This window comes from Leopardus geoffroyi, chromosome C2, assembly GCF_018350155.1.
Source record: "Leopardus geoffroyi isolate Oge1 chromosome C2, O.geoffroyi_Oge1_pat1.0, whole genome shotgun sequence".
NCBI classification, from domain to species: domain Eukaryota; kingdom Metazoa; phylum Chordata; class Mammalia; order Carnivora; family Felidae; genus Leopardus; species Leopardus geoffroyi.
The window spans coordinates 65641568-65669545 of record NC_059333.1 but is presented as its reverse complement, the minus strand read 5'-3'; the positions used below and the strand labels follow the sequence as shown (position 1 = coordinate 65669545).

At 39.0% G+C, this 27978-nt stretch overlaps 1 protein-coding gene across 1 annotated transcript; it reads right to left on the bottom strand.

Moving 5' to 3' along the window:
- POGLUT1 (protein O-glucosyltransferase 1) lies at positions 1 to 27833 on the bottom strand. Its single transcript, XM_045502135.1, has 11 exons — positions 27657 to 27833; positions 26769 to 26859; positions 25511 to 25654; positions 16604 to 16739; positions 14300 to 14421; positions 9016 to 9075; positions 7491 to 7590; positions 5612 to 5670; positions 4409 to 4576; positions 3205 to 3261; positions 1 to 2512 (listed from the first exon to the last, which is right to left on the bottom strand). The coding sequence occupies exons 1-11, from the start codon at positions 27739 to 27741 to the stop codon at positions 2356 to 2358; spliced, it is 1179 nt and encodes a 392-aa protein (XP_045358091.1). The 5' UTR covers positions 27742 to 27833; the 3' UTR covers positions 1 to 2355.
- Between the last annotated feature and the right edge of the window lie 145 nt (positions 27834 to 27978).

Sequence of the window (27978 nt, the reverse complement as noted above, 5' to 3'; positions counted from 1 at the left end):
TTATGGGGATAAAAATTATTTTCAAAAACATACATTTTTCATATTGTTACACACCATCCTCATATCACCTATACTGAGGTAAACAGGTAAGTATAAAATCTGAATAACATTTGCTGAATTTAAATACAAAGATTCCCTTATTGACTATTCTAAGGGCAGATGAGAATCTGCATTGATCCAACTCTTACAGTCTTATCCAGTTCCCCTTAGGAGCAAATGGCTAGTCAATCTGTAAACAGGATCTAGTTAAGTCAACTGTCTCCATCCATCCATCCATTCTTCCTTTCAATGATTCTTTAGTATCTACTGTGTGAGGCACTGTACTGGATAATGGAGACCTCAAGATGAATAAAACATGATTCCCACCCATCAAGAAGCCTACAGAACAGTAGCAGAAATAGTCAAATAACTACAGTGTAATGTGATATATAACACAGGCACGAGCAAAGTTTTATCATAGCCCCTAACTGCCTAATGGAATGAAAGAAAGGATCCAGAGACAGGATGCTTGAGCTGGAACTTGAAGCAAAATGGGAAATTCACAGGGAAATGCAGTTTCAGCTCTTCATTCAAAGAAGAGAAAATTCTGTTTCTAGTTTAGTGACAGGAAAATTAAAACAGAAAGATAACATCTACTGGGACCTCATACTGACAAGGCAACACCACTGTACAACACAGAAATCCAGACTGCTTATCGTTAGACTTCTAGCACCTAAGGACATGGTCCCCATGAATTTTTAATGCTCAGAAACAAAACATCTAACTTTCAATGTCTGCCTTATTCTATGCAATGATCTTACCAAGGATATTCAACTCCTCCTCTAAGAAGGTCCTTAGACTTAAACATTTATGGAAGGGAGTTTAAAAAGCCAAATACTTGCGGCACCTGGGTGGCTCAGTTGGTTAAGCATCCAACTTCGGCTCAGGTCATGATCTTGTGGTTTGTGAGTTTGAGCCCCGTGTCAAGCTCTGTGCTGACAGCTCAGAGCCTGGAGCTTGCTTTAGATTTTGTGTCTCCCCCTCTCTCTGCCCCTCCCCTGCCCATGCTCTGTGTCTGTCTCTCAATAATAAATAAATGTTAAAAAAATTATTTTAAAAAAGCCAAATACTTTCCTCACTAATGGAATAAAATCCCTGATTTTATATGACTGAACCTCACATTTACTAATTTTGAAACAAACTAATATACGGAACAGTTCTTAAGAAGCAAAGGAAAAGAGCAGATTTAATGTGGAAAAGTTGGGCCAAAGGGACAGAATGGTTCTGAGTCATCAAACTCTATGGGTTTTCATCTAAAAATTTTTCTTCACTTTTGACTATAAAAGGGAGAGCATCCTGAGAGATTAAACCACTATCCAAATGTGTTTTTCAAAAAGGGAAAAAAGGGAAAAAGAGGCACTCCAACATGGATTTGCACTGAAATATTTCCTACATGAGTAAGTGCTCAACTTGGATGATCTAAACCCCAATAACATTTCATAGATGAAGACACCTTGAGGTCCCTGCATGCCCTTGAGGCTGTGGACACTGCTGCCAATTTAAAGAGGCAAAATATTAAGGGTGTATAAGGAGTGAGGAAAATTTGCTGTTTTGTGCACAGTTCCTTTAAAGAGTGAGGACTACGTTCTAAATTTATTAAGAGGTTTTTGTCTTTTTTTAAAATAGAGACCATAAAAAGAAGTAGTGTGTGAAGGCACAAAAAAGGGGAACTTGAAATCCAATTGCAATAATTACTCATGCAATTGGCCCCTTTCTCTGTGGCATTATAGAAACCTCCTGAGTACCAAAAAGCTTATGCTTTTACAAAAGAGAACTGCCACATCATTGCATGGCACAACTACTGCTTCCTTAGACCTTTCAGGAAATGATCCCCAAGTGGTTTTCACTAGCCCCATAGGGCTTCCTCCATTAAAATACAGTGACCAAGATTAGCCTAGAATAACTGAACTGCAGAGATGAGTTATACTAGTTCCAAATGATTAGTTTTCTGCTCCAAATGATGAGACAGAGTATCCTCTGACGGACATAGTCGGTTTCACAGTGATGGACATACATGTATGGATGATCTGAGGCACAAGCTGTGATTGGTCTTAAGAAAATGAAAGGTGGAATTGGGTTCAACACCCAAATCTCATGATTTCTGGTCCTTATTCAGCCAAAGCGTTGAGCTGCTCCGAGTCCATATTATACACATTTTTGATCTTTCTCAGTTGTCTGGGTGCAGCATGATAAGGAAAACCAGGTATTTGGCTTGATAACAGTATTCAAGGTAGAGGTGCCACGCTCATGGTAAGCTTCTCACCACAGGATATCTGAGAGCTGCTGCCAGAGAGGATTGTGGTCCAATGATAATGACTAGAGTTCAGTTTTCAAAATTTTAGGAATAATCTGATCATAGCCTTTCCTTCTTGTTACATTATAGGACAGGAATTTAGAGTATTCAGTCAACAGGTTCTCCCAGTAACAGGTGATGTCATCCATCTGCAAGTGGTTCATAATAAACTGGCTTCCCCTAGAGACGAGATTAATAAGAACACTTAAAGCACAGCATTTAATAATACTAATAGCTTACATCTAAGTGCTTACCTTGTGCCAAGTCCTATTCAGATGCTTTATATGAATTAACTCTTTTGATCTGCAGAGCCAACCCTATAGCCATCATATCCACACACATGCACTTAGCAATAGAACTTAACTTTTTTTCTTAAAAATAAACATATAAAGAGTGAATTCTCAGAAATTCTGTACTTGTTTAATTACCTGAAAGATTTCAGTCTACTTCTATAAAGGATGGGCTTGGGACATATGTGAATGTGTGTGTTCCCTCTGGAAAGTTTTTTTTTTTTTTTAATTTTTTTTTTTAACGGTTACTTATTTTTGAGAGACTGAGAGAGACAGAGTGTGAGCAGGGGAGGGGCAGAGAGAAAGGGAGACACAGAATCCAAAGCAAGCTCCAGGCTCTGAGCTGTCAGCACAGAGACCGATGCAGGACTTGACCCCACAAACTGTGAGATCCTGACCCAAGCCAAAGTCAGATGCTCAACTGACTGAGCCACCCAGGCACCTGTCCCCCAGTAAGTTTTAATTCTGATTATCTCTGTAGAATGAGAACGAAATCCAGATATCACCATGATAACAATAGTCATGTGACTTTAGTTGGGGATGATAAAGTAAAATAGATAAGGAAAAATGAATAGAACTTACCTTTCAGCAATTTCTTGAGCCATGTCATCATTTGCTTTTACAAAATGCAACAGCTCCCTAAAATGGAAAGAATCATTAGTCTCTAAAATATACACTGAGCTAAGAAAGACCACAGACTGAGGTTTATGGTTAATCTCTAGATAGGTAGATAATTGATTATTTCTTTTTTATTTTACCTCATTTTTTAAAATGTTTTATTTATTTTTGAGAGCATACATGTAGGGGAGGGGCAGAGAGAGGAGGACAGAGGATCTGAAGCGGGCTCTGCACTGACAGCAGCAAGCCCAATGTGGGGCTCAAACTCACAAACCACCACATCACGACCTGAACCAAAGTCGAACTCTCAACCAACTGAGCCTCCCAGGTGTCCCTATTTCTTTTCTAAAGCAAAGACATTTGGGTCCTTACAGGACCAAAACAACAACAACAACAACAACAACAACAACAACAACAAAAGCCCCCACACAGGCTAAAGGCAACCTGTTGTAGATTTGGGACATACTTGAGAAAATAGAGAAATATTCAATGACACACATCAAAAATCAATAGTGAAAAAAAATTACCCTCCTGTCTCTTGCTGTAGCCCCTAGAAGAGGGCCCTGGTCTCATGTTTCTGGGCCCTTTCCATATCTCTTCCTTGTTCCTCCTATCACGTGAGAAAATTGGCCTCAGCTTCAGTGGGGTCAGTTCTCACGTATCTGAAAGTCTCTTTGATAATATAACAACATCTAATATCCCTATCTTTAGTCTTTGAGAGATAAGCACTTTTCTACTGTGGACTGCCTAAACATTACATTTCAAACTAGCATTAGAGCACTTTCTCAGATTAAATCTCACATATAGCCTAGTTGACTGGTAGCATTGTATATACAAACCACATAGAAAAAAAAGCTTTCAGGGCTCCTGGGTGGCTTAGTGAGTTAAGCATCTGCCTTCAGCTCAGGTCACGATCTCACGGTCTGTGAGTTCGAGCCCCTCGTCGGGCTCTGTGCTGACAGCTCAGAACTGGAAGCTTACTTCGGATTCTGTGTCTCCCTCTCTCTCTGCCCATCCTTTGCTTGCTCTCTGTCTCTCAGTCTCTCTCTCAAAAGTAAATAAAAACTTTCAAGGGAAAAAGTCATCAGTAGTAAATGCCTTAAATGGCTGGGAACTTAGAGGCAGATTGGGGAGTCATTAGGCACTCTGCTTGGGGAGAGCCACTCACTGGACATTGGAGAGATCTGTTTTGACTGGGATATAGTGAACCCATGGCTTCAGTTGTGGATAGAAGAATTCAAGCCACTCATCACCAACATGGAAAACAAGGGAACCACACAGGAAGAGGTGTTTGAACCGGAAACTTGCGGCTACACCTCGAAAATTAAACAGATACCTGGGAAAGAAAGAGCAAAATATATTCAATACTATACACCTGCTACCACAAATAGGATCTTTTTCTTCTTATTCCCTCCTCCCCATCTCTCCTTTTATTACCCCTCTCCCTGCCCTTCCTATTTTCAGGTTTCAAGGACACATCTGCATGTCCCTGTGGGTTTCCAGGGGCTACTGGCTGTTTCAGGGAATGTCAGGTGGGGGAGAAAAGAGGATTCTTTCTCCAGACAGACCTAGAGAGGGCCACAAACTGGGTCTAGATAGAGAGATGTAAGGCTCAGATGGAGAGAGTACCTTACCCTTTCCTATGAGCTTTCCTGGGCCTAATGTCTCTAGTGAGTCATGGCTCCCCAAAGTCTTGTTTTTCCCCTGGGGTACCCCACCAAAAGCACCTGCTGTTCCCCTTCTGAACAGAATTCCTCTTCTGAATTCTGGAGAAGAAAACCAGGTATACCTAATCAATCTTCAAAGAAATGCCCCCTGGAAAAAAGCTATCTTAGAAAAGAACATGGTCTTTTCAGCATTTCTCATGCATGCACCCCTGTCTCCAACTAGAGTTGCTTCTACCCTAGAGTTCCCACTATGCAGTGTAATCAGCATTCACCTCTCTGAATCCCCCTACTTCCTCCTCTTAACCTGGTTTTACTTGTTCACCTAATCCTTAGTCCTGGCATTGAATTCTAACATTTTAGTTACATATGCTTTATTCATTTTGAAATGTAAACTTTTATTAATCTGATAAATACTTTAACTTTACCTATTGGTTGGATGGGGTGTAGAGAGAAGGAATCCCATCACTTTGGTTGCTAGCAGAAAGGTCTATGGAGGCAGGGACCATTTTTTAGGGTCTCTGCAGTTCCCATAGAACTCAGGTGAGAACGCTGTACACACAGCATGTTCTCATTAAACAACCACCAGATGAATTAATAGGACTTTCATAAACCCCAGTTGGACCTAGTATTAAAGTTCTCTCCCAAAGTGAAGCTATTCCAAATGTAATAGGGAAACCAAGAGTCAGGAGTCCTAGAAGTCTTACTTGTATTTGCAGTGATCCACAAGATGGACATCCTTAGCAGCTGGCTTCCCCAAGGTGTCCTTTAAGTGAAAAGGAAGTTATTAGTATTGAGAGTGGTAGTATTTATTGAAAAGCAGTATGCAGCAAACATAGTTAAGCATTCCATCAACACGACCTCATTTCATTGTCCTGAATAAACACATTCAGAGGAATTATTATCCCATTTTATACATGAAGAAGCCATGGTCTCGAAAAGTTGAGACTTGCTCAGGGTCACGTGGCCCTATGTAGAAGAGCAAGGGTTTTAACCTGGGCCTGTCTGATTTTAGAGTTTAAGCTCCCAGAGCCATGTGGATCCTTCTCTGAACTCAGAGATCCTAACCTACAGCACATTTCACTCTGTGTAAAGTATACATATACAAAGGTACAGGTGGTGGCTGGTGGGCTCAGAAGTAAAACCCACACACAGATTTTGTTGGGGATGGAAAGTATTTAAAAATAAAAATTCAAACCATTGCCAACATTTACAGGTGGTAAGATATTTCTTCCAAAAACCCCGATTTCCAACTTTTCTTATAAAACATAAAAGGAAGGTCTGGTAAACTGAGCTCCTATTCCCTTGGTGGCGTTGACCAGACCTTTAGCTCTCTCTCCTGCTCACTCCTGTGGCCTCCTGGGGCATCTGAGTTTGAGACCCCCATTTATATCCCAGCTGCCTTAGAAGATGGCAAACACTTTGATGAGGGAAACAAGTCTTGTTTGCTTTTGCAGCATCCCACAGTAGAGGCTGTGCTGAATGGATACACTTTTCATATTTTTCTTTTTCTTTTTTTTTTTTTTAATTTTTAAATGTTTATTTATTTTTTATTTTTGAGATAGAGAGAGACAGAGCATGAACGGGGGAGGGTCAGAGAGAGAGGGAGACACAGAATCGGAAACAGGCTCCAGGCTCTGAGCCGTCAGCACAGAGCCCGACGCGGGGCTTGAACTCACGGACTGTGAGATCATGACCTGAGCCGAAGTCGGACACTTAACTGACTGAGCCACCCAGGCGCCCCCATATTTTTATTTTTCAACAAAGTTTGTTAGACTTCATTTGCTCCTGTTTGATTACAACTATCACATATTACATCTCAGACACACTTAGTTTTCCCACAAGAAGTTTAAAACTTCTTTTCATATCATCCTCATATGGCATTTGAAAATTTCAAATGAGGACATTTAGGGCTTAAAGTTCTTTGAATAAGGCAAGAAGTCATAGAAGACAGAGATGAACTCCAACCTGAAGGAGCCAGTCATTGCTGGCATTGCCTTAGAATCACTTGGAGAGTTGTAAATAAATTAAGAATATCTTTACATTTAAATTAAGAATATCTTTACATTTCACATGCTTGAAAAATACCCAAAGAAGAGTATTTATGACATGTGAAAATTACATGAAATTCAAATTTCCATGCCATAAATAAAGTTTTACTAGAACACAGCCAGGCTCATTCATTTACATATTGTCTGTGGCTGCTTTCACACTGTGATGGCAGAGTTGAGTAACTACAACAAGACCATACAATTCACAAAGCCTAAAATATTTACCATTTGGCCCTTTCCATAAAAAGTTTGTGTCCTCTGGTTTAAACCTTAAAAGTAGTAAAAAAACAAAACAAAACAAAACAACAACAACAAAACAACAAAACAAAACCAAAACTACTACTCATAATATGGCCCAGAAAAGCAATGTGAGTTTGAAAGAATAATTTACATATATGCTAATACTAGTTTGTGGATCTTTCTCTACATTCATCTATCACTAAGAGGAAACCTGATCTGGAATTCTACCCAGGTGACAATGTTCTTTGAGTGAGAATGTTCACTGCTATGGTTCTATTCAGACAATTGTGATTACTTTCATAGATTTCCAGGCTTGGTTTTTGGTGTATTCTGCATCAACAAGTTTTGGGTTTTTCCGAGATAGAAGAATGAGAGGATCCCGTTCTGGACTTGTCCTATAAAAGAAGCATATGACATAAAACATGTGTCCTCCACCATAATACTGTTCCCAATCTCTGAAAAGTAAGCTGTAATTGGACCCAATGCAATGACTGTACACATGGATGGATAACTTACTGGTTACAGCAGAGGTGGGGGTGGGGGTGGGGGGGTACTGGGCCCTGTGCATATAGGTGTTCCTGCCTGTTTTCCTGGCTGTTTACCCTTCAGAGATGGGGAGTATTGGGCCCTTCTTTGCTTACATCTAGTCTTTAAGAGGATGTTGTTCTGAACTCTACAGGCATATCCCAGGGAATGAATTCCCTTTTGGGATGGCTCATGTAGCGTCTATAATCACTAGTACTCACAGCTGTGTGACTAGGTAATCACCCCTCACCAAAATAGCTACATGACCTTTGTTGTGTGTATTTCGTAAAGTCCAGTGTAATATTTAAATTAAAAAGAAAACTAAAGGGCTAAAACCTGTAGAAAAAGTCCTAGTTATGGTCCAAGTAGGAGATGGTCCTGACATTTGAGAGGTCCTGGACACCTCTCCCGCCCCCCCCCCCCCGACCTGCCATGGACCCACTCTCTAGAAAAGCGGACATATCCCTATATAATTTATAGGAAGTCCTAGAACTCTTCAAGTCCACACATGGATCCCAAGTTAAGAAGCTGTGATCTCAAGATCTGAGAATCAAGAGAAGTTGATAAGGACCAGTAAGCAGTGGCTACTGGGCCTATCTACATTCTCAAGTTCACTGCCTCAATAGAGGGTATGATCTCCAACAAGGACTCACCAGGAAAACGACAAGACCCTTCTCCTTTCACGGTCCCTGTTCTGTTCATCTGTACAACAGATGGTCTTCATGTATCTACATGGCAGGTACTGTTCTTGGCACTGTGGATGTGGGTCTGAGTAACATGGAGAGGGTCCTTGACCAACATTTCCCTTTCCCTCTCCCTTTCTTCCCTGCTTCCCTTTCCATTTTCATCAGTCTCAGTCTGTGGTCTCCACCATTATTTGGCAGCCACATGGCCTCATGGAAAAAGGAGTCAGGAGATCTGGTGATGGTTCCTGATCCGCCATTAACTAGCACAGTGACTAGAAGAGGTCCAGGTCAGAAGCTACCCATAGGACACTATAATCTCTTAGGCAAGAGGACAACTCAGCTGTTCTCTTCAACTACACTCAATGCCTAATATACTCATGGCACTCTAAATACCTATTCAATGAATAAATGAATGAACCTTACTTCTTTCAATTCCAATTCAACTAAGAGTGATTTGGGCAAAAAATTTAAATTCTCTGTCTAAAATTCTGTGCTTCTACATTTATTTCTTAGTTATCTTAATTTTCTCTTTGAACTAGAGATCTTCACACCCTCAAAATTGCTTATGTTTTACAAATTTCTTTGTAAAATGCCAGAAAATATAGTCACCTTGATCCTCGGAAATATGCTGTAGAGTTTTTCTTCTTCCATGGCCACTGTGCTGCTGACCTAAAAATAGATTTCAGTTAGTTTCTATGTTTTTCTCTTAACCAAATGAGGACGTGTTTTAACCACTTCTGAAGATTAGTTCAGAGCTTTACATTTTTCATTAAGTCTGACCTAGGCTTTCAAAAGAAAGAGCCCTCAATGACATTGCATTTCCCTTTGTTGTTGCTTCATTCCTTTGGAAATGCTAGTCAATAATATCTACAATCTGTTCCTCCGTTAATAAGTTAACAACATTGAAAGAAAAGTTCCCAGCCCCTAAATGACATATTTAGAGCTATTTAATGCATACAATGAGGATTTCTTCTCTGCTTTATGTAGAGTGGTGCTATTGATAAACTTAATAGGCAAAGAGACCTGCAGAAAATATCAGAAATTGAATTAAGGACAAGAAAACAAATCACTCCTTGACCTCGTGTTTTGGATGCATAGGCAGCATCTTTAGAAATGTGTCTGATATTGCAAAGCACCCTGTATTCTTGAAACTGTCCTAAGTGCTCCATGAAACAAAGTCCCTGAAACTCAGGTCTCAGTACATACTACCATGACCAGCTTTTCTTGCTGAAGCTGCCAGTTCACAGATGCAGCATTTTTAACTTCCTTTGTAGGGGTCCTGCACAGGGTTGCATGGTGTCTTCCTCTGAGAAATGAGGGGGACAGCTGAATTGGAGTTAATGAGGGATTGCTGGACTATTTACCATAATGGAGAGACTTAGGATATAAACTTTTTAGGTAGAAATACTTTTAAAGACATAAATGTCACATTACTCAGCTTCTCTCAGCTGAGAGCATTGCTCATTTTCGTGGCCTATCTCATAGGTTTTCCTTGCTATACCATCGTTTCCTGATTCTACAATCCAAAGCCAAAACTATCTCTCATTGTGCCCCATACTCCCTCCCACCGAAACATAAATGCTATACCACTGGGTTATTTTTGTTTACTGGGTTTTTGTTTTTTACTGGAAATATGGTATATGCTCATTATATAAAATTCTTTTTTAAGTTTATTTTATTTATTTTGGGGGGGGGATGTGAGTAGAGGAGGAGCAGAGAGAGAGAGAGAGAGAGAGAGAGAGAATCCCAAGTGGGCTCTGCACTGTTAGCACAGACCCAACATGGGGTTTGATCCCACGAACCATGAGATCATGACCTGAGCTGAAACCAAGAGTTGGACTCTTACCGACTGAGCCACCCAGGAGCCCCTATATAAAATTCTAATGGAAAAGCATAAAAGTAGAAAAATCATCTGGAACCCTCCTGCCCGTAGATAACCATTTTTACCAATTTAACGTCTCAGTGAAGAATTTCCTTCCAATCAAGTCTCCATATCAGTGGTTCTCAATTGGTGACTTTGCCCCGTTCCCCCAGAAGACATTTGGCCATGACTATAGACATTTTTGATTGTCACTACTGGGGGACTGCTACTGGCATTTAGTGTCATTAAGACACTACTGGGGTGCTGCTAACTATCCTGCAAGGACAGGATAGTTATGCACAGGACAGCCCCCTGCAACAAAGAATGATCCTATCCAAAATGTCAATACTACCAATATTGAGAAACCTTGCTCTATATAACGCAGATATTTTATATATATTATATGTTATATGTTATATATTATATATTATATATTATATGTTATATATATACCCATTCTCACAATGCTTGAGGTGGTTTTGTTATCCCTAATTTACAGCTGAGGCTCTTGAGAGGGTAAGCAGTTTGCCCAGAGTCACACAGCTGATAAGAGCCAGAGTATAAACCCAGAGTCCCCGTTTTTAAGCCCTATGCTACCTTTACGTTGCATTCAGGCACAACATTCCATTTTATAGCCATGCCATAATTCACTTCATTACTTATTCATGGGCTTTTAGGCAGTGTCTAACTCTTTGCTTTAAGAAACAATACTGTAGTGAATATCTTTGTGTACCTACCTTTACATACTTGTCCAATTAACTCTTTGGGATAAATTCTAGAAGTGAAATGGCTGGGTCAAAGATATATACATTTTATATTTTGATATACATTGCCAAACCATCCAACTAAAAAAGTATCAATTTATACTGAAATTCTGAGTATAAATTTCCTTGGTCCCTGGGAAAACTGTATTTAATATACACAGACTTGTACCATCTCTGTTTTCTCTCTCCCTCATTCTTTCTACCCACCTACTTACCCCTCAAAAGACCTATGTTAGGACTTTTTTCCCCAGGCAAGTGCTAAAAGTGGCCAACACAGCCTGGGGCTGCCCCAGACCTCTTTTATAACCATCCTCCCTACCTCCTATGACAGTAGAGACATAAATCTTTATAATACAGAAACAATGAATTCTTCTACAGAGTGAAAAGTAAGTCAATAGGGACAAACTCCCAAAAGATTAGAAAAAATAGCAGGCAGACATCAATGCAGATAAACAAGGAGATTTTTAAAGTTTCAAAGTAAGAAGTGAAATCACATAGCTAGAGCTTTTGAATGGAGGGCTCTAAAATATAAAATTATAATTCTGGGGGCACCTGGGTGGCTCAGTCGGTTAAGCGTCTGACTTTGGCTCAGGTTATGATCTCACGGTTTGTGAGTTCGAGCTCCACATCGGGCTCTGTGCTGACAGCTCAGAGCCTGAAGCCTGCTTCGGATTCTGTGTCTCCTTCTCTCTCTGCCCTTCCCCCACTTGTGCTCTCTCTCTATCAAAAATAAATAGATGTATAAAAAAATCTTTTTTTAAATTACAATTCTGAATCATGAATAAATTCACCTGAAGAATAAGAGGGGACGATATCAAAAGAAAAATATGTGCTTGTAAGTTTAGATTTTAAAACATAATCTATCTCCCTAAAATAAGCTTAGTGGTTTTCAAGGGAGGAAAAAGAGTACATAGTGGAGGAACTGGTAACACCTTGACCAGGTGATCAAAATTAATATCTCTAAAGAGTTAAGGATGGGGGCACCTGGGTGGCTCAGTTGGTTAAGCATCCACCTCTGGATTTCAGCTCAGGTCATGATCTCACAGTTTGTGAGACTGAGCTCTGTCAGCACAGAGCCCAGATTCTCTTTCCCTTTCTCTCAGCCCCTCCCCCACACACTCTGCCTCTCTCAAAATAAATAAATAAACATTAAAAAAAAAAAAAAGAAAAGTTATAGATGGATGCAAAAATCACTTAGGTAAGTATTAAGGCCAGCAATGCATAAGCTGAATCTAATCATGAGGAATAGACAAAACTAAACTGAAGAACATTCTATAATGTATGTGGCCTGTATTCTTCGAAATGTCAGTGTTATGAAAGAGAAAGACAGACTGAAGAGCTGTTCCAGATTACAGGAGACTAAACAGAAATAATAACTAAATGCAACACATGAGCCTGGATTGTATCCTGTACTGGAGGTAGAATGTGCCATACAGGACATTATTGGGATAATTAAGTGTTGTACCAATATTGTTTCCTGAATTTGATAATTGCAGCATGGTTATAAAGGAGAATATCCTTGCTATTAGGAAATACACACTAAAGTATTAGGATGTACAGGGTCATAAGGTATGCAACTTACTCTCAAATAGTCCAGAAAACAAGAAATTATGCATATATTACACATAGCCTAAAAGTCTATCATAGAAAATAATGAGGTAAATTATTATCCATGCAACGGAATACCATGTAACTAATAAAAATAATGAGGTAGTTTCATATGTACTGACATGGAAAGATCCCTAAAACACACTAAGAAGTGGGGGGAAAAGATGCCGATGTTAGACATACTTCTTTATTTTTATGAGCATATATAGGTTTCATAATCAGAAAAAAATGTTGTTTTTAAAGATTTAAAAAACAAAGTAGGGTGCCTGGATGGCTCAGTTGATTAAGTGTCCGACTCAATTTCGGCTCAAGTCATGATCTCACAGTTGTAAGATTGAGCCCTGCATGGGGCTCTACACTGAGCATGGAGCCTCCTTGAGATTCTCTCTCTCCTTCTCACTCGTCCCCTTCCCTGCTTGTTCTCTCTCTCTCTGTCTCTAAAAAGAAAGAAAGAAAGAAAGAAAGAGATGAAAGAAAAGAAAGGAAGGAAGAAAAGAGAAAAAACAAAGTAGATGGATAGCAGGTAGAAAAAGAGCTACAAAAAAAGAAGAGCGTAAAAAGTGTATTTGCAAGTACCTGAAAAAAAAAAAAAGGATTAGATAACTAAAGCCAAGAATAACTTGAAGAAAATCAGGTTAAAAAACTTGTTATTTTTCCCTCTGGAGAGGATGGGTAAGGTTAATTGGTAATGTGGAGAAGATAATGCACTTGGATACCAGGACTTCAGGCCTAGATTGGTTCCTGACGTTGACCAAGTCACTCAACCCCTGAAATAAAGAGTTGGAAAGGACAATTTCCAGTTCTAGTTCTGTGAAGTATGAGACCAAGGTATTTTACAAAATCATTTTCAAAGTACACCTACCAGATAACAGACTCATTTTTTACCTGGTGGCTCTAACCGCCATTGAGGACTTCAGCCCTATGTGTTTCTTTAGAAAAGGGACATTCATTTCACCCCCTTTGAATCTCCAGCCACACATGGTACAGGTGATAGATATTTGTGGAAATGAAGTTAAATTAAATTTTTGCTTCCTCAATGGACCTGAGAGAGGACCTATAAAGACTGTATTTCTTCTAGAAGTTTTCTAATTAGGTATCAATGTTGTTTAAATCATAAATGAAAAATGTAGCTAGGTAAGAAATACCTATAGCTTGGATGACATGGACAATCTAAATTCTGAAATGACATCAGATAGACTCAACAGCGCAAGCATGTCTCAGTCATGAATCAGGAGAATCTGGAATAAGTTTGTACTTGAGATAATTATGGGACAATATGTCCTCCCCATCTCCACCTTAAGGACTTAGATCTAAGTTATAAAGTACATTTATGTTCCTCCTAGTAATTTTCTATTCTCCCCCACAACATGATCATTCACTTTTTTCAAATTATGAAAGTAATTCACTCTTATTTGGAGAATCTTAAAAATACAGAAAAATTTAAAGAAGAAAAGAAAAGGCTCCTATACTCCTTTCCCCAAAGGCATTACTGATACTTTAGGGTAGGCTCTGCTCTTTTCCTATGGATGGGTAAATATTTTATACACACACAAAATTGCTTATGCTATAGTTTTTCTTTTGTTTTTAACTTAAACAAACATTAGTTTATTTCAAGAAGACCTACAAAGGAGGACAAATAAAACCTCTCTAAAGGACCTACCTTACCAGATCTTCTCTGAAGAGGTCCCACCGTCCAAGACCTGTAGGATAAATTGGCCAAACAGCAGGCCCCCCTTCCCAAAATGTCCAAGCAGGATACATGATATCATGGTACTCTGATGTCTTCAACAGAAACAGAAAGGTTGTTCTACATCAGTCTCAGAACAGAGAGAGAAGAATTAAACTACAGTCATGCCACAGGATCTGGACAAAAGTCTTGCTCTAGTATTAAATTGCCAAAAATATATTTTCCTTTGTCTGCAAAGTCTGGACTCTAGACATTAAAAGAGAAAAATGACCGTGGGTTAAAAATCATGTGCTCACTGAATCCCAGAATTTAAAATCTCATTAAAGGTCAACTTTTCCAGTTACCCAAAGTTCTATTTGTTAGGGTTTTTAGTTTAAGGAAATAAAATACCTAACTCTGAATCATCACACAGCTCTCTTATCTTTTAACTGCTATTACATTTGAAGTATATACTGTCTTACCAGTTCCTGATTATTTCCTAGATGGATCTTTTGAGAGCAAGAATCACAATTAAATGGTTAAAATGGTAGGGGCTCTTGAAACAGATCATCTGGGTTTGAATGCTGACTCAAAATGCTGACTCCACTTCTTTCCAACTCTAGGCAAGTTACTTAATTTTTCTATGCCTGCTTTATCTTTATGATGGGAGAAATAATACCAATAATGTTACCTATCTAATGGGCTTACTAAATGAGTTAGTACATGTGAAAAACTTAGACCAGTGTTTGGTACATAGTAAGTACTCAGTAAGTGTTCATTAGTGTTATCTAATACTGTGCTACTGTTGAGCTCACCCTGGTTGGTCAATAAATTATTGATTATTTGTTGATCAGGACCAGAAGTGCTGATGGGCAGAATGGGAGAAAGGGATATTATCCCACATCTTTTGAAAAAAGTTTTAAATCATTTGTTCTCTTTTTATGATTACTTCTGTTAAAACTCTGGCCTGATAAACCTCTAACTCTTCAGTAGTTTCACTGGAATTACACATGCAATATGCCGTTTGCCTTTCTCAAATACTTTTGAAAAATGGTATGTGATTCATAAAGCAGCTCAGACATAACAGCTGCTCAGTAGAAGCTGTACAATTACTATAAAGTTGAAAGACTAAAAGCTTTCTCTTGGGAATTAGAAGTCACTGGCTTAGAAACAAAAAGAGAAGATGAAAAGAAAGTATACTGATTGTTATACTTTACCATACACAGAAACAACAAATAGATAACAAGCATAAAGTCCTTACTGACTTACATGGGAGCTTCTATCTGTTCTTCTGGGAGGGTTTCATAACAAACAAGAAAACCAAGCACTTTTGAGAAATGAGGCTAAATCATGGGAAATGCAACACAAATGTGGCCTCAGCCCATTTGCAACACAGTAAATACACAAGTCTAGAGAGAAAGTAAACTGTGATAAAGAGAAAGTGGGGATAAAAGGTCCCTCTTTGGAGAAACCACATCAGAGATGGTGCTCCTTTTCTCAAAGTCCATCGGGTTTTCCTAAACCCTCCCTTCCCCCATAGAATCTTCCACCCATTCTCTTCTAGCCCTCCCACCCCACCCCTAAATGTGGCCATACCTAGTCTCAAGGGAACCAAGGCCCATGCCTTCCAATACACATTTGCAACAACCTGGGCACTGAGAAGATATTAACTATTTCAAATTCTTCAAGTCCACAGGTGTGAACTAGTACTCCTATTCCTCCATAACTAGACTCAAAGCTCACCCTCTCACATATTCCTCTTGGATATCCCAGACCTATCCCCTCAATGTACTGCTTCAGCACAAACTGTGTGGAGTTATCCACCACCTTCAGCTTCACTGTGAGCCATGCTAGGCCCCTGGGATACACTGACAGATAGGACTGCACACACACACACACACACACACACACACACACACACACACATATGGGAGTTCAACAAATAGTTTTTGAATGAAGGTGTTCTCTAACTCCAAGCCCATGAGCTATTTTGAGCCACTCTCTTCCTATGTTCTGTAGGATCTCTAAACCTTTCCTTCAATGTCCTATCAGTTCTTTAGGCGTCCATTATTCTCTCTCCTTCATCCCTAGACTTATAGACACTTAAGCAATCTTTTTACCCATTTCCTCAGTCTTATTGCTCAGCCACTGTGAAGCTAAGAGGGACACAGGCCAATTCCTGGACCTCAGGCATCACCCTCACCATTACCCAGCAGATTCTGTCATAGGACAATCATCTCCTACTCATACTCTAGAGGAACACCTCCCATCTCCCCATACATCTCTCCCTATACTTACCTTACTGAAGGAGAAGACTGGAATGGCAGGCTCCATCCATTTAGGAACCTGAGGATAATCTCGTACATTGATCACCATTTCCATGTCAGGGAGGCGTCCGATAACGTCCAAAATAAAGTGTTCAACACCACTACACCTGTCAACCAGAAATACCACATATTCACCAGATCAGTGCCTACTATAGGACAAGACATGGTCCCATTCACACTTTGAAAGCCCGTGTTCAGATCGTCAGCCTTCTGCAAAGTTTCCTGAAAGCAATGCTTCTAAAAGGACTTTTCTACTCTCTTATATTGTGCAAGGCATCTTTCCTAGCTAAACTGCTCCAGCTTACAACACTTCATGAAGTTTTCCAGTTAGATCATAAGTCTGAAAGATGTATTATTGCTACTCCTACCACTTTTCCTCTATTCATCCCTAGTTTTTAAAAATTTCCTCTTTAGTTTAATTAGTAAGCAAGATACAAATTTTGATCGTAATCAGAAAAAGCTAATTCTCTAAGTGTGTCCCTAGGGCTTTGCCTCTCACAAAGACATTATATTTATATCCACCATAATTAAGTTTCATAATTTAGGAGGAAAGATAGGAAAACTTTTACTGCCTTTGAGGTGAATACTTCAGAACACTATCAAAATCAGTTTTGCAAGCCAGAAAGAATGTTATGTACACAATCACAAAGACTGTAATACAGGCATACTTGAGAGATACTGTAGGTTTGGTTCCAGACCATCACAATAAAGCAAATATGGCAATAACGCAAGTCAAGAGAATTTTGGGGTTCCCAAGTACAATAAAAGTTACGTTTATACTATACTGTGGTCTATTAAGTGTGCAATAATAGTATTATGTCTAAGAAAACAATGTGCATATCTTAATTAAAGACACTTTATTGATAAAAAATGCTAAGAATCATCTGAGCTTTCAGCAAGTTGTGATTACTGATCACAAATCACCATAAAAATATAATAATAATAAAGTTTGAAACATTGAGAAAATTGTTCCAAAATATGACCCAGAGATGTGAAGTGAGCAAATGCTGTTGGAAAAATGGCACCAATAAACTTGTTAGATGCAGGGTTGCCACAAACCTTCAATTTATTAAAAAAATGCAGTATCTGCAAAAGGCAATAAAGTGAAGCCAAATAAAACAAGGTTTGCCTGTATACTTTTCTGGCTGGACTCCCCAGGAATCCTCAGAGGAACTCTGGAAAGAGAGGATACACTGGCAGATTAGCTTTTCTGCCCCATCCCTTGAGGTCCTGACCACCACTATCCTGGAGGGAACATTCCAAGGTTTGACCAAAATTTTCCAGTAGCATATAAATGACTGATTCATAAAATTGATTTATATAGAGAGAGGTAACTGCAAAAAATATCAATGATTCATAAACGAAAGAAAAGATGCTCAACTGTATTAAAGAATGTCCCAGAAGCGCCTGGGTGGCTCAGTTGGTTAAGCGTCCAACTCTTGATTTTGGCTCAGGTCATGATCTCATGGTTCATGAGATTGAGCCCTACATTGAGCTCCATGCTGTGTGTGGAGACTTTAAGATTCTCTCTCTCTCTCTCCCTCTGCCCCTCCCTTGCTCCCCAAAACCCAAACTTGTAAAAACAGAGAATGAAATGGTGGTCACCAAGGGATAGGGGGAACAGGACAGATGCTGCTTAAGGGTACAAACTTACAACAAGTAGTGAATATGCCCTAGAGATCTAATGCACAGTATAGTGAATATAGACAACAATACTGTATTATAATCAAACTTGCTAAAAAACCAAAATTTAATTATTCCAACTACTAAAACGAAAGGATAATTATGTAATTAGTGCTACAATGACAATCATATATTATATAAATGTGTCAGATTAACATGTTGTGTACCTTAAATGTATATATTATATGTCAAATATATTTCAATTAAAAATTTATTTATTTTTTTAAATTTTTTTTTAATGTTTTATTTATTTTTGAGACAGAGAGAGACAGAGCATGAATGGGGGAGGGTCAGAGAGAGAGGGAGACACAGAATCTGAAGCAGGCTGCAGACTCTGAGCTGTCAGCACAGAGCCCAATGTGGGGCTCGAACTCATGGACCATGAGATCGTGACCTGAGCCGAAGTCGGACGCTTAACCGACTGAGCCACCCAGGTGCCCCTCAATTAAAAATTTAAAAACAAAGTATCACTATGACAAAAAAAAAAAAAAGTGCTGTTGAAGCTAGGTGCTAGTCTTCACCAATCAGACTGACAGAGATCAGAGTCCAATAATACACAGTATTGATGAAAGTATGAGGTCTATTCTGAGCATGTAATACAAGGGTGGTGGAAGTGAAAATAGGCACAACTTTGGGATGGCTGGCTGGCTCACTGGGTGTCATGGGTTCAAGCCCCATGTTGGGTGTAGAGATTACTTACAAAACAAAAAAGAAAAAGTATATAAAAGAAGAAAATAGGCACAACTCCTTTGGAAGACAGTCTGCTTCTATTCATCAAGATTTTTATTAAAAAACACATTGGTTGGCCTACTAATCCTACTTGTAGGAATTGAGCCTGCAGATATAATTACATGAGTACTCAAAGGTTTAAGTTCACTACAGCATTGTTTACATGTGTTGAAATTCAAAGGGGAATGGTGGAGAATAATTTAAATGTCCTTTGATAGAGGGCTGAATAAAGAAATCCACACAATGGATTAGTATGCAGCCATGGAATAGTGAGATATACTCTATGTACTCATAAGGAACAATTTAAAAATATGTTATATGAAAAAGAAAAGTAAGTTGCAGAACAGAAGATACACATGTTCTATTTTGTTGATGAGTCTAGACAACTGTATATGCATAAACTATTTCTAGAAGGATATACAAGAAACTTGTAATCGTGGTTGTCTTTTGAGAGGAGGACTCAGGGACTAGAGGTTTGGGGGTTGAAGGTAGTAGAGAAACTTCCATTTCCTTGTTCATATTTTCAGGTTATCTAAATATTTTACCATGTGCAAGGAACAGTCCTTTGATGATAAAATAAACAAACAGAACTAGTTAGAAGTTTAAAAAATATAATGTTGCTATACATTTACATTTAACAGCTAAAACATTTTGTTTTTTTTCATGTTCAGCTTTTAAAATAGCACTCTTTCACAAACTGTATAATGCCGTTTATGATTCCTTTTATATAAAACTCTAGGAAATGATCTATAATGACAGAAGGCAGATCAGTGGATGCCTGAGAATAGGGGTAAAAGGATAGCATGGCAGGGAGGGGTAGGAGAGAAGGATTGCAAAGAGGCACAAAGAAATTTTTGGGAGTGACAGATACATTCATTATCTTGGTGTATACATACAGCAAAACTTATCAAATTATAATTGTATTAAAAAGAATAAAATACCAAAAAAAGGAATAAAATATCTAGTCATAAATTTAACTAATGAGATAGAAGACCTGTACTCTGAAAACTGTAAGACATTGATGGAAGAAATTTAAGATGACACAAATCAATGGAAAAATATACCATGCTCATTGATTGGAAAAATTAATATTGATAAAATATCCATGCTACCCAAATCTACAGATTCAATGCCACTATCAAAATACCAATAGCATTTTTCACAGAACGAAGACAGATAATCCTAACATTTGTATGGAACCACAAAAGACCCTTAATAGCCAAAGCAATCTTGAGAAGGAAGAACAAAGTTGGAGGTATCACAAGCCCAGGTTTCAAACTATACTACAAAGCAATAATAATCAAAACAGTATGGTACTGGCACAAAAATAGGCACACAGATCACTAGAACAGAATAGAAAGCATAGAAATAAACCCACGCTTGTATGGTCACTTAATCTTTAACAGAGGAGACAAGAATATACAATGGAGAAAAAAATAACCTCTTCAATAAATGGTGTTGGGAAAACTGGACAGCTACACACAAAAGAATAAAACTGGACCACCTTCTTACACCATATACAAAAACAAACTCAAAATGGATTAAAGACCTAGGTGTAAGGCCTGAAACCATGAAACTCCTGAAAGAAAACATAGGCAGTAAACTCTTGGACACTGGTTTTAGCAATATTTTTTTAGATCTGTCTCCTCAGGCAAGGGCAACAAATGCAAAAATAAGCAATTGGGACTACATCAAACTAAAAAGCTTTTTCACAGTGAAGGACACCATCAACAAAACAAAAAGCAACATACTGAAAGGGAGAAGATATTTGCAAAATATCTCGTAAAGGGTAAATATCAAAAATATATAAAGAACTCATTCAACTCAACACCAAAAGACAAATAATCCAATGAAACAATGGGCATAGACATGAATAGACATTTTCCAAAGAAGATGTACAGATGTCCAACAGACACATGAAAAGATACTCAATATTACTAATCATCAGGGAAATGCAAATCAGAACTATAGTGAGATATCATCACCAGTCAGAATGGCTATTATCAAAAAGATAAGAAATATTAGGGGCACCTGGGTGGCTCAGTTGGTTAAGCATCCAACTTTGGCTCAGGTCATGATCTCACAATTTGTGGGTTGAAGCCCTGTGCCGGGCTCTGTGCTGACAGCTCAGAGCTTTGAGCCTGCTTCAGATTCTGTGTCCCCCTCTCTCTCTTCCCCTCCCCTACTTGTGCTCTGTCTCTTTGTCTCTCAAAAAGAAATAAACATAAAAAAAATTTCTGGGGCACCTGGGTGGCCCAGTTCGTTGAGCGTCCAACTTCGGCTCAGATCATGATCTCACTGCTTGTGAGTTCAAGCCCTGCATCGGGCTCTGTGCTGACAGCTCAGAGCCTGGAGCCTGCTTTGGGTTCTGTGTTTCCCTCTCTGCCCCTCTCCTGTTCGTGCTCTGTCTCTCTTATGTTTTATTTTATATAAAATAAAACATAAAAAAATAAAATAAAAATAATTTAAAAAACATTAAAAAAATTTTTTAAGTATTAAAAAAATAAGAAATAATAATTGTTGGAAAGAAAGGTTACGAAGAGAACCCTCATGCACTGTTGGTGGGAATGCAAATTGGTGTAGCCACTGTGGAAAACATTATGGAGGTTCCTCAAAAAATTAAAAATGGAAATACCTATGATTTGGTAATTTCACTTCTGAGTATTTACCCAAGGAAAACAAAAATACCAATTTGAAAAGATATATACACCCTTGTGTTTACTGCAGCATTATTTATAATACTACATATGGAAGCAACTTAAGTGTCCATTGATAGATGACTCGATAAGATATAATATATATATACATATATATATATAATACATATGTCTACATGTATATAATGGAGTGAATATATATAATGGAATGAATATATATATGTACATATATATATAATGGAATGAATGAATATATATGTAATTAAATGAATGAATACATATATGTATATATATATATATATATATATATATATATATATATATGGAATGGAATATTACTCAGCCATAAAAAAGAATGAGATCTTGCCATTTGCAACAACATGGATGGACCTAGAAGTTATTATGCTAAGTGAAATAAGTCTGACAGAGAAAGACAAATACCATATATAAAAAACCTTAATAAATAAAAATAAATAAAACCTTATGATTTCACTTACATGTGGAATCTAAAAAACAAAACACATGAATAAACAAACAAAAAGCAGAAACAGACCCATAAATACAGAGAACAAACTGATGGTTGCCAAAGCAGAAAGATGTGAGGGGATGGGCAGAATGGATGAAGGTGGGTAGGAGATACAGGCTTCCAACTATGGAATAAATAAGTCATGAGGATAAAAGGTACAGCATAGGAAATACAGTCAATGGTATTGTAATAGTGTTGTATGGTTACAGATAGTAACTACACTTGTGGCAAGCATAGCATAGCATATAGAATTGTCCAGAATCACTATGTTATTCACCTGTTACTAACGTAACATTGTGTGTCAACTGTACTTCAATAAAAAAAGTCAGGAAGATGAAAAGTATAGCATAGGGAATATAGTCAGTAATATTGTAATAACATTGTATGGTGACAGGTGGTACCTACATATATTATGGTAAGCATTTTATGATGAATATACATGTTGAATCACTATGTTGTACACTTGAAACTAATATAATATTGTATGTCAACTATACTTCAATTAAAAATTAATTTTTTAAAAACATAATGAACACAAAAAACTTACCAAGTTGTATACTTTAAATATGTGCAGTTTAGGGAAACCAAAGCAAAAATAAACTATTGGGACCTCATCAAAATAAAAACCTTCTGCACAGTGAAGGAAACAATCAGCAAAACTAAAAGGCAACTGACAGATGGGAGAAGATATTTGCAAATGACATATCAGATAAAGGGTTAGTATCCAAAATCTATAGAGAACTTACCAAACCCAACACCCAAAAAACAAATAATCCAGTGAAGAAATGGGCAAAAGACATGAATAGACACTTCTCCAAAGAAGACATCCAGATGGCCAACCGACACATGAAAAAATGCTCAACATCACTCATCATCTGAGAAATACAAATCAAAACCACAATGAAATACCACCTCACACCTGTCAGAATGGCTAACATTAACAACTCAGGCAACAACAGATGTTGGCGAGGATGTGGAGAAAGAGGATCTCTTTTGCACTGCTGGTGGGAATGCAAACTGGTGCAGCCACTCTGGAAAACAGTATGGAGGTTCCTCAAAAAATTAAAACTAGAACTACCCTACAACCCAGGAACTACGGTACTAGGTATTTATCCAAGGGATACAGGTATGCTGTTTCGAAGGCACACATGCACCCCAATGTTTATAGCAACACTATCAACAATAGCCAAAGTATGGAAAGAGCCCAAATGTCCATTGATGGATGAATGGATAAAGAAGATATGGTATATATATACAACAGAGTATTACTTGGCAATCAAAAAGAATAAAATCTTGCCATTTGCAACTATGTGGATGGAAATAGAGGGTAAGTGAAATTAGTCAGATAAATATCATATGACTTCACTCATATGAGGACTTTAAGATACAAAACAGATGAACATAAAGGAAGGGAAGCAAAAATAGTATAAAACAGGGAGGGGGATAAAACATAAGAGACTCTTAAATATAGAGAACAGAGGGTTGCTGGAGGGGTTGTGGGAGGGGGGATGGGCTAAATGGGTAAGGGGTTTAAGGAATCTACTCCTGAAATCATTGTTGTACCATGTGCTAACTTGAATGTAAATTATAAAAAAATAAATTATAGAAAAAAATAAATATGTGCAGCTTATATCAGCCACACTTCACTAAAACTATTATTTTAAAAATATCATTATTCTCCATCTTTGAAATGACATGTCTCCAGTCATTTAATTAGATGGTGCTCTGGTTCCTCAGCAAAATCTCTCAGCTCATCCTTGAAATGGTGAGTTTCTATTTTACTTTGTTCACAATAAAGTTTTTTAAATGCAATCTGGGCTTCTCCAACTGGGTGATTTAAAATTATCCAGACCTAGAAAGATACTGTTTTTGGCTAGATGGGAATCAAAGATATTATTCAACTGTATCCATTTCATTAAGGACACTGGTTCTGAATATTTCATTTTGTTTCTTCTTTGCCCAACTCTCTTTTCTTAGTTGTGTATGTAGTTGAGACAGGGAACTTTCCATGCATTAGAAATATAACTATTTTATTGTCAATGAAAGGTCCTATGCTCCCTTAGGAACATTTCTAACAGCTCATGATTCTTACCAAAATGTTCTGAGGTCTGGAATGAGAGGTATGTGCCTTTCAGAAACTTTGAGAGTATTTCATTTCATTTGGAAATTGCTCATCTAACTATTAAACATTAGTTAAGCCTTCAAAGTCTAATAATGTCTATATTCATATTTTCTTTCTCATTTGTAGAAATTAGAAATTCTTCTATACTCATAATTTGTAAAGTTGCTATTACTGTCCCAAGTAATGAAACAAATGTCTGTTTAAAATACTTCAATAATTTTCCCCATTACCAGCTTATTTGCCCCTAACACTTGATAACAAAAGTGTAATTGTGATTACTTCACGGTAATGGGATTTTAAGTGATCTTTATTTTCTTTTTTGTTGTTGTTTTTACATATTTTTGACAATTAAAATGCAGTAATTTGTAATAAAGTTGTTATTAAGAATAATTCCTTATGTCCACACGGATGCACGTTATTTGCAATACTGCTCATATACTTTCCTTTTAATGACAGAATAGAGATTGTTTAGAAAGATCTTAGGCTGAGAATACCATGGCCTCTGATTTTTGTACTTTGTAATTTTATAAAGATTTGAGTTAAAAAAAAAAAAAAAAGACTCCTAAAAGGGAGGTTTCTTATTTGTTGTATAAACATGTAATGCTACCTAAGTCCAACTTCCAGGCTTAGTCCATGACCCTCCCTGCTCATCCCCAGCCCTCAGCCCACTGATATGTTACCTCAACCATCACACCTGAATTCCTGGCTAGTGTAGCCTGTGTAATCTGCAGCCTCAGTTATTCTTGACTTTCCACCACCTTTCTTCAAATACTCAGTATCTAGAACAATACTTGACCCATGAAAAACACTCAATCCTTCTCCTTCTTCAGCCCAGCTCAATCCTGCTAGGTCTCATCAGCCTGTGCCCTGCAGCATCCATATCTGGTGGATGATGAGAAGGGTAGAACCATAGCCAGTACAACCAGTGATTGTGCCCAAGCCTCAAGAAGAGAGAGGAGACAGACTTTAATATAGGAGAAAGGGGGGCAGGAGTTGGAAAGAAAAACCCTCAGGCAGGAAGAGTTTGTCACTATTTTGCAGTCCCTCTGAAATAGGAGAGATTCACCTGTGGGGCCCTCTAATTAACTCCTCTCTAAGAACAGTATCAAATAAGCCCATATATAAGAAGGTCAGAAGATATATTTACCTCATAGCTCTTACCTCGAGGGGAACATGCAGTCATTTTCTCTGTATAATCTGTTCTTAATAATCTGATAGTGGGTCCCCAGTTTCCGTCTGACTACCTCTGCCATCATTTTCCTGGAGATACCGCCTCGAAAAGGAGTTAGATCCTCTTCTATGACACTGAAAGAATGTGAATCGTCAAGGACAGCAGGTCAAAAAGTGGTACCATTCCACCTACTTCCTATCTATGGGTTTAGGTTTAGTATTAGAAAATACAGTAAGCCAGGGAAAGAATGGAGGACAGGAATGAGCAACCTTTCCGTAGGTAATCTAAAGCAAAACAACAAAGAGGAAAAAGCAAGTCAATTTCTCTTCTTCCTCTCTGGATCCGGATCGCCCCTTCCTTACTTGATGCACATTCACCTTTAATAGGCACACAACACCTGTGTCCTCCCAGTGACTGCAGTCCCACTGACCTCCCCTTCTCCAAATCCTGCAGAACATAGGATTTATGCCTTACAGTCTGACACTGTCTGATGCCCTTGGTCTCAGACTGACCGCCTTGCTCTGTCTGGCACCCATTCACCACACATACTCTAGCAGCCTGACAGCAGTGACCGGAAAGTACAGTATTTTGTATCCCTTTTAAAGTTCAATACATAGTTAGATTTTAATAAGTATCATAAGCATCAGGTTAATTTTTTGAGGAGTCATAGAATAACAAAACGAGGAGCTAAAGGACCCTGTTTTTTTAGCTGATGAGGAATCTGACACCCAGAGAAGTTAAGTGACTTGCCACAGAGATAATTAGTGGGAAATCTGTGACTAGAACCAAAGACTGCTTTTAAAGTAATCTGTCTACCATACTACCCTCTCAGCCATAATTTTTACACTTTAAAAAAAACCAACAGGAAACTTGATGATTAGCCTCATTTATAAATATGTTCATTCCTCCGACAATATTTATTGAGTACTTATTGAGGGCCAGCACCAGGGATGCAACACTGAGTAAGACATTGGCCTTGACCTCAAGAAGCTTTCAGTCCAATGGGGAACACAGACAACTATGTGTGCTAACTCCAAGGAGTAAGTAGCATTGCTGAGACCACCTGGGCTTCTCCTATCCCAGGGCCTTTTTGTTCCCTAGAAATAGGAAACCCACCACAGGAACATTGCCTTTTATCAAGATGTACTTGGCTCTCTGATTACTGTAATCCAGGTCTCTTGGGGATATTAGGGGAATTCTTGTGACAAGTACTAAACTCTCAAAGACACATCAAAGAAAAGAACTCACCCATGGTAGCAGCTGCAGTTTTGACTTGAACATGGCTCATAATTCTCCAAAGACCTGTTAATTTGGTCAATAAATACTTTCCATTTTGAACCTTCAAGAAGTGAAGTAAATGAAAGTTAACAAAATATCCTGAGCATTCTCATTTGCTACTGGCAGGCATGCCGAACCAACTTCTGACACCCCTTCCCATTCCACTGGTGGAAAGGAAACGCCAGGAAGGATTCATTCTATAACTCTCCAGCACTCATGTCAAGTCTGCTCCTCTACTTGGGCTGTCAGGTGTCCAAGAAATTGGAAAATGTCCAAGCTCAACGCCTGGCACTCAGATAGCTATGAATAAACTGGGAACACGTATTCTCACCTTTTACTAATCAAAGTGAACCCTATAAAGAGGATTAATTAAAAGCCAAATACATTAATTCTCCCTTCATCTCTCCGTCAATTCACTAAGAACCACACACACACACACACACACACACACACACACACGCACGCAGAGAGAGAGAGAGAGAGAGAGAGAGAGAGAGAGAGAGAGAGATGAATTATTTCCCAGTGTGTTTCAGGGAGGAACAGTGTAGCCAAGCGCGGGCGACACTGGCTGTAAGTGAACAGGAGAATTCCCTCTCCACCTCGCTATCCTAATTCCGAAAAACAGGTTACTCTCCAGGGTCCTGGGCAGTAGAAGCCGCGCCAGACACCCAGAAGTTCTCACTCTCCGCTCCAAGGCGCCCCCGTGCCCTCTGCCCAGCTAAGCGCTCCAGCGGCCACAGCATCAGCCGGCCTCCGGCCGCCTCAGGGAACCGGGGGGGGGGAAGGGGGGGAAAAGCACCTCTGGACCGGGCCAGACCCCGAGCCTCAGCGGCAGGCTCGGCCCCGCCCGGAGCCCACCTGACTCCTTCTGGCGGCCCAGCACTGGGGGCAGTAATAGCAACAGCAGCCACAGCAGGAGTCGCGGACGCGCCCACCGCTCCATCACCCGCAGCCCACTGCAGAGTCCCAGCCGCGGCGCCGGCGGAAGCACGGCCCCGCACAAAGATGGCCGTGAGTGCCGCACCACGTGGGCGGAGGGCCGCCCCGCACAGAGATGGCCGCGCACCACTTCGCCTCCCCGCCCCCAAGTCCCGGCCTGCTGCAGAGTTTCTTAGGGAGCACCGCTCTGGGACTTTAGCCTAGTGCTGTGGTGGAGGCGTGTGCATAGTCCCGGCTCGTT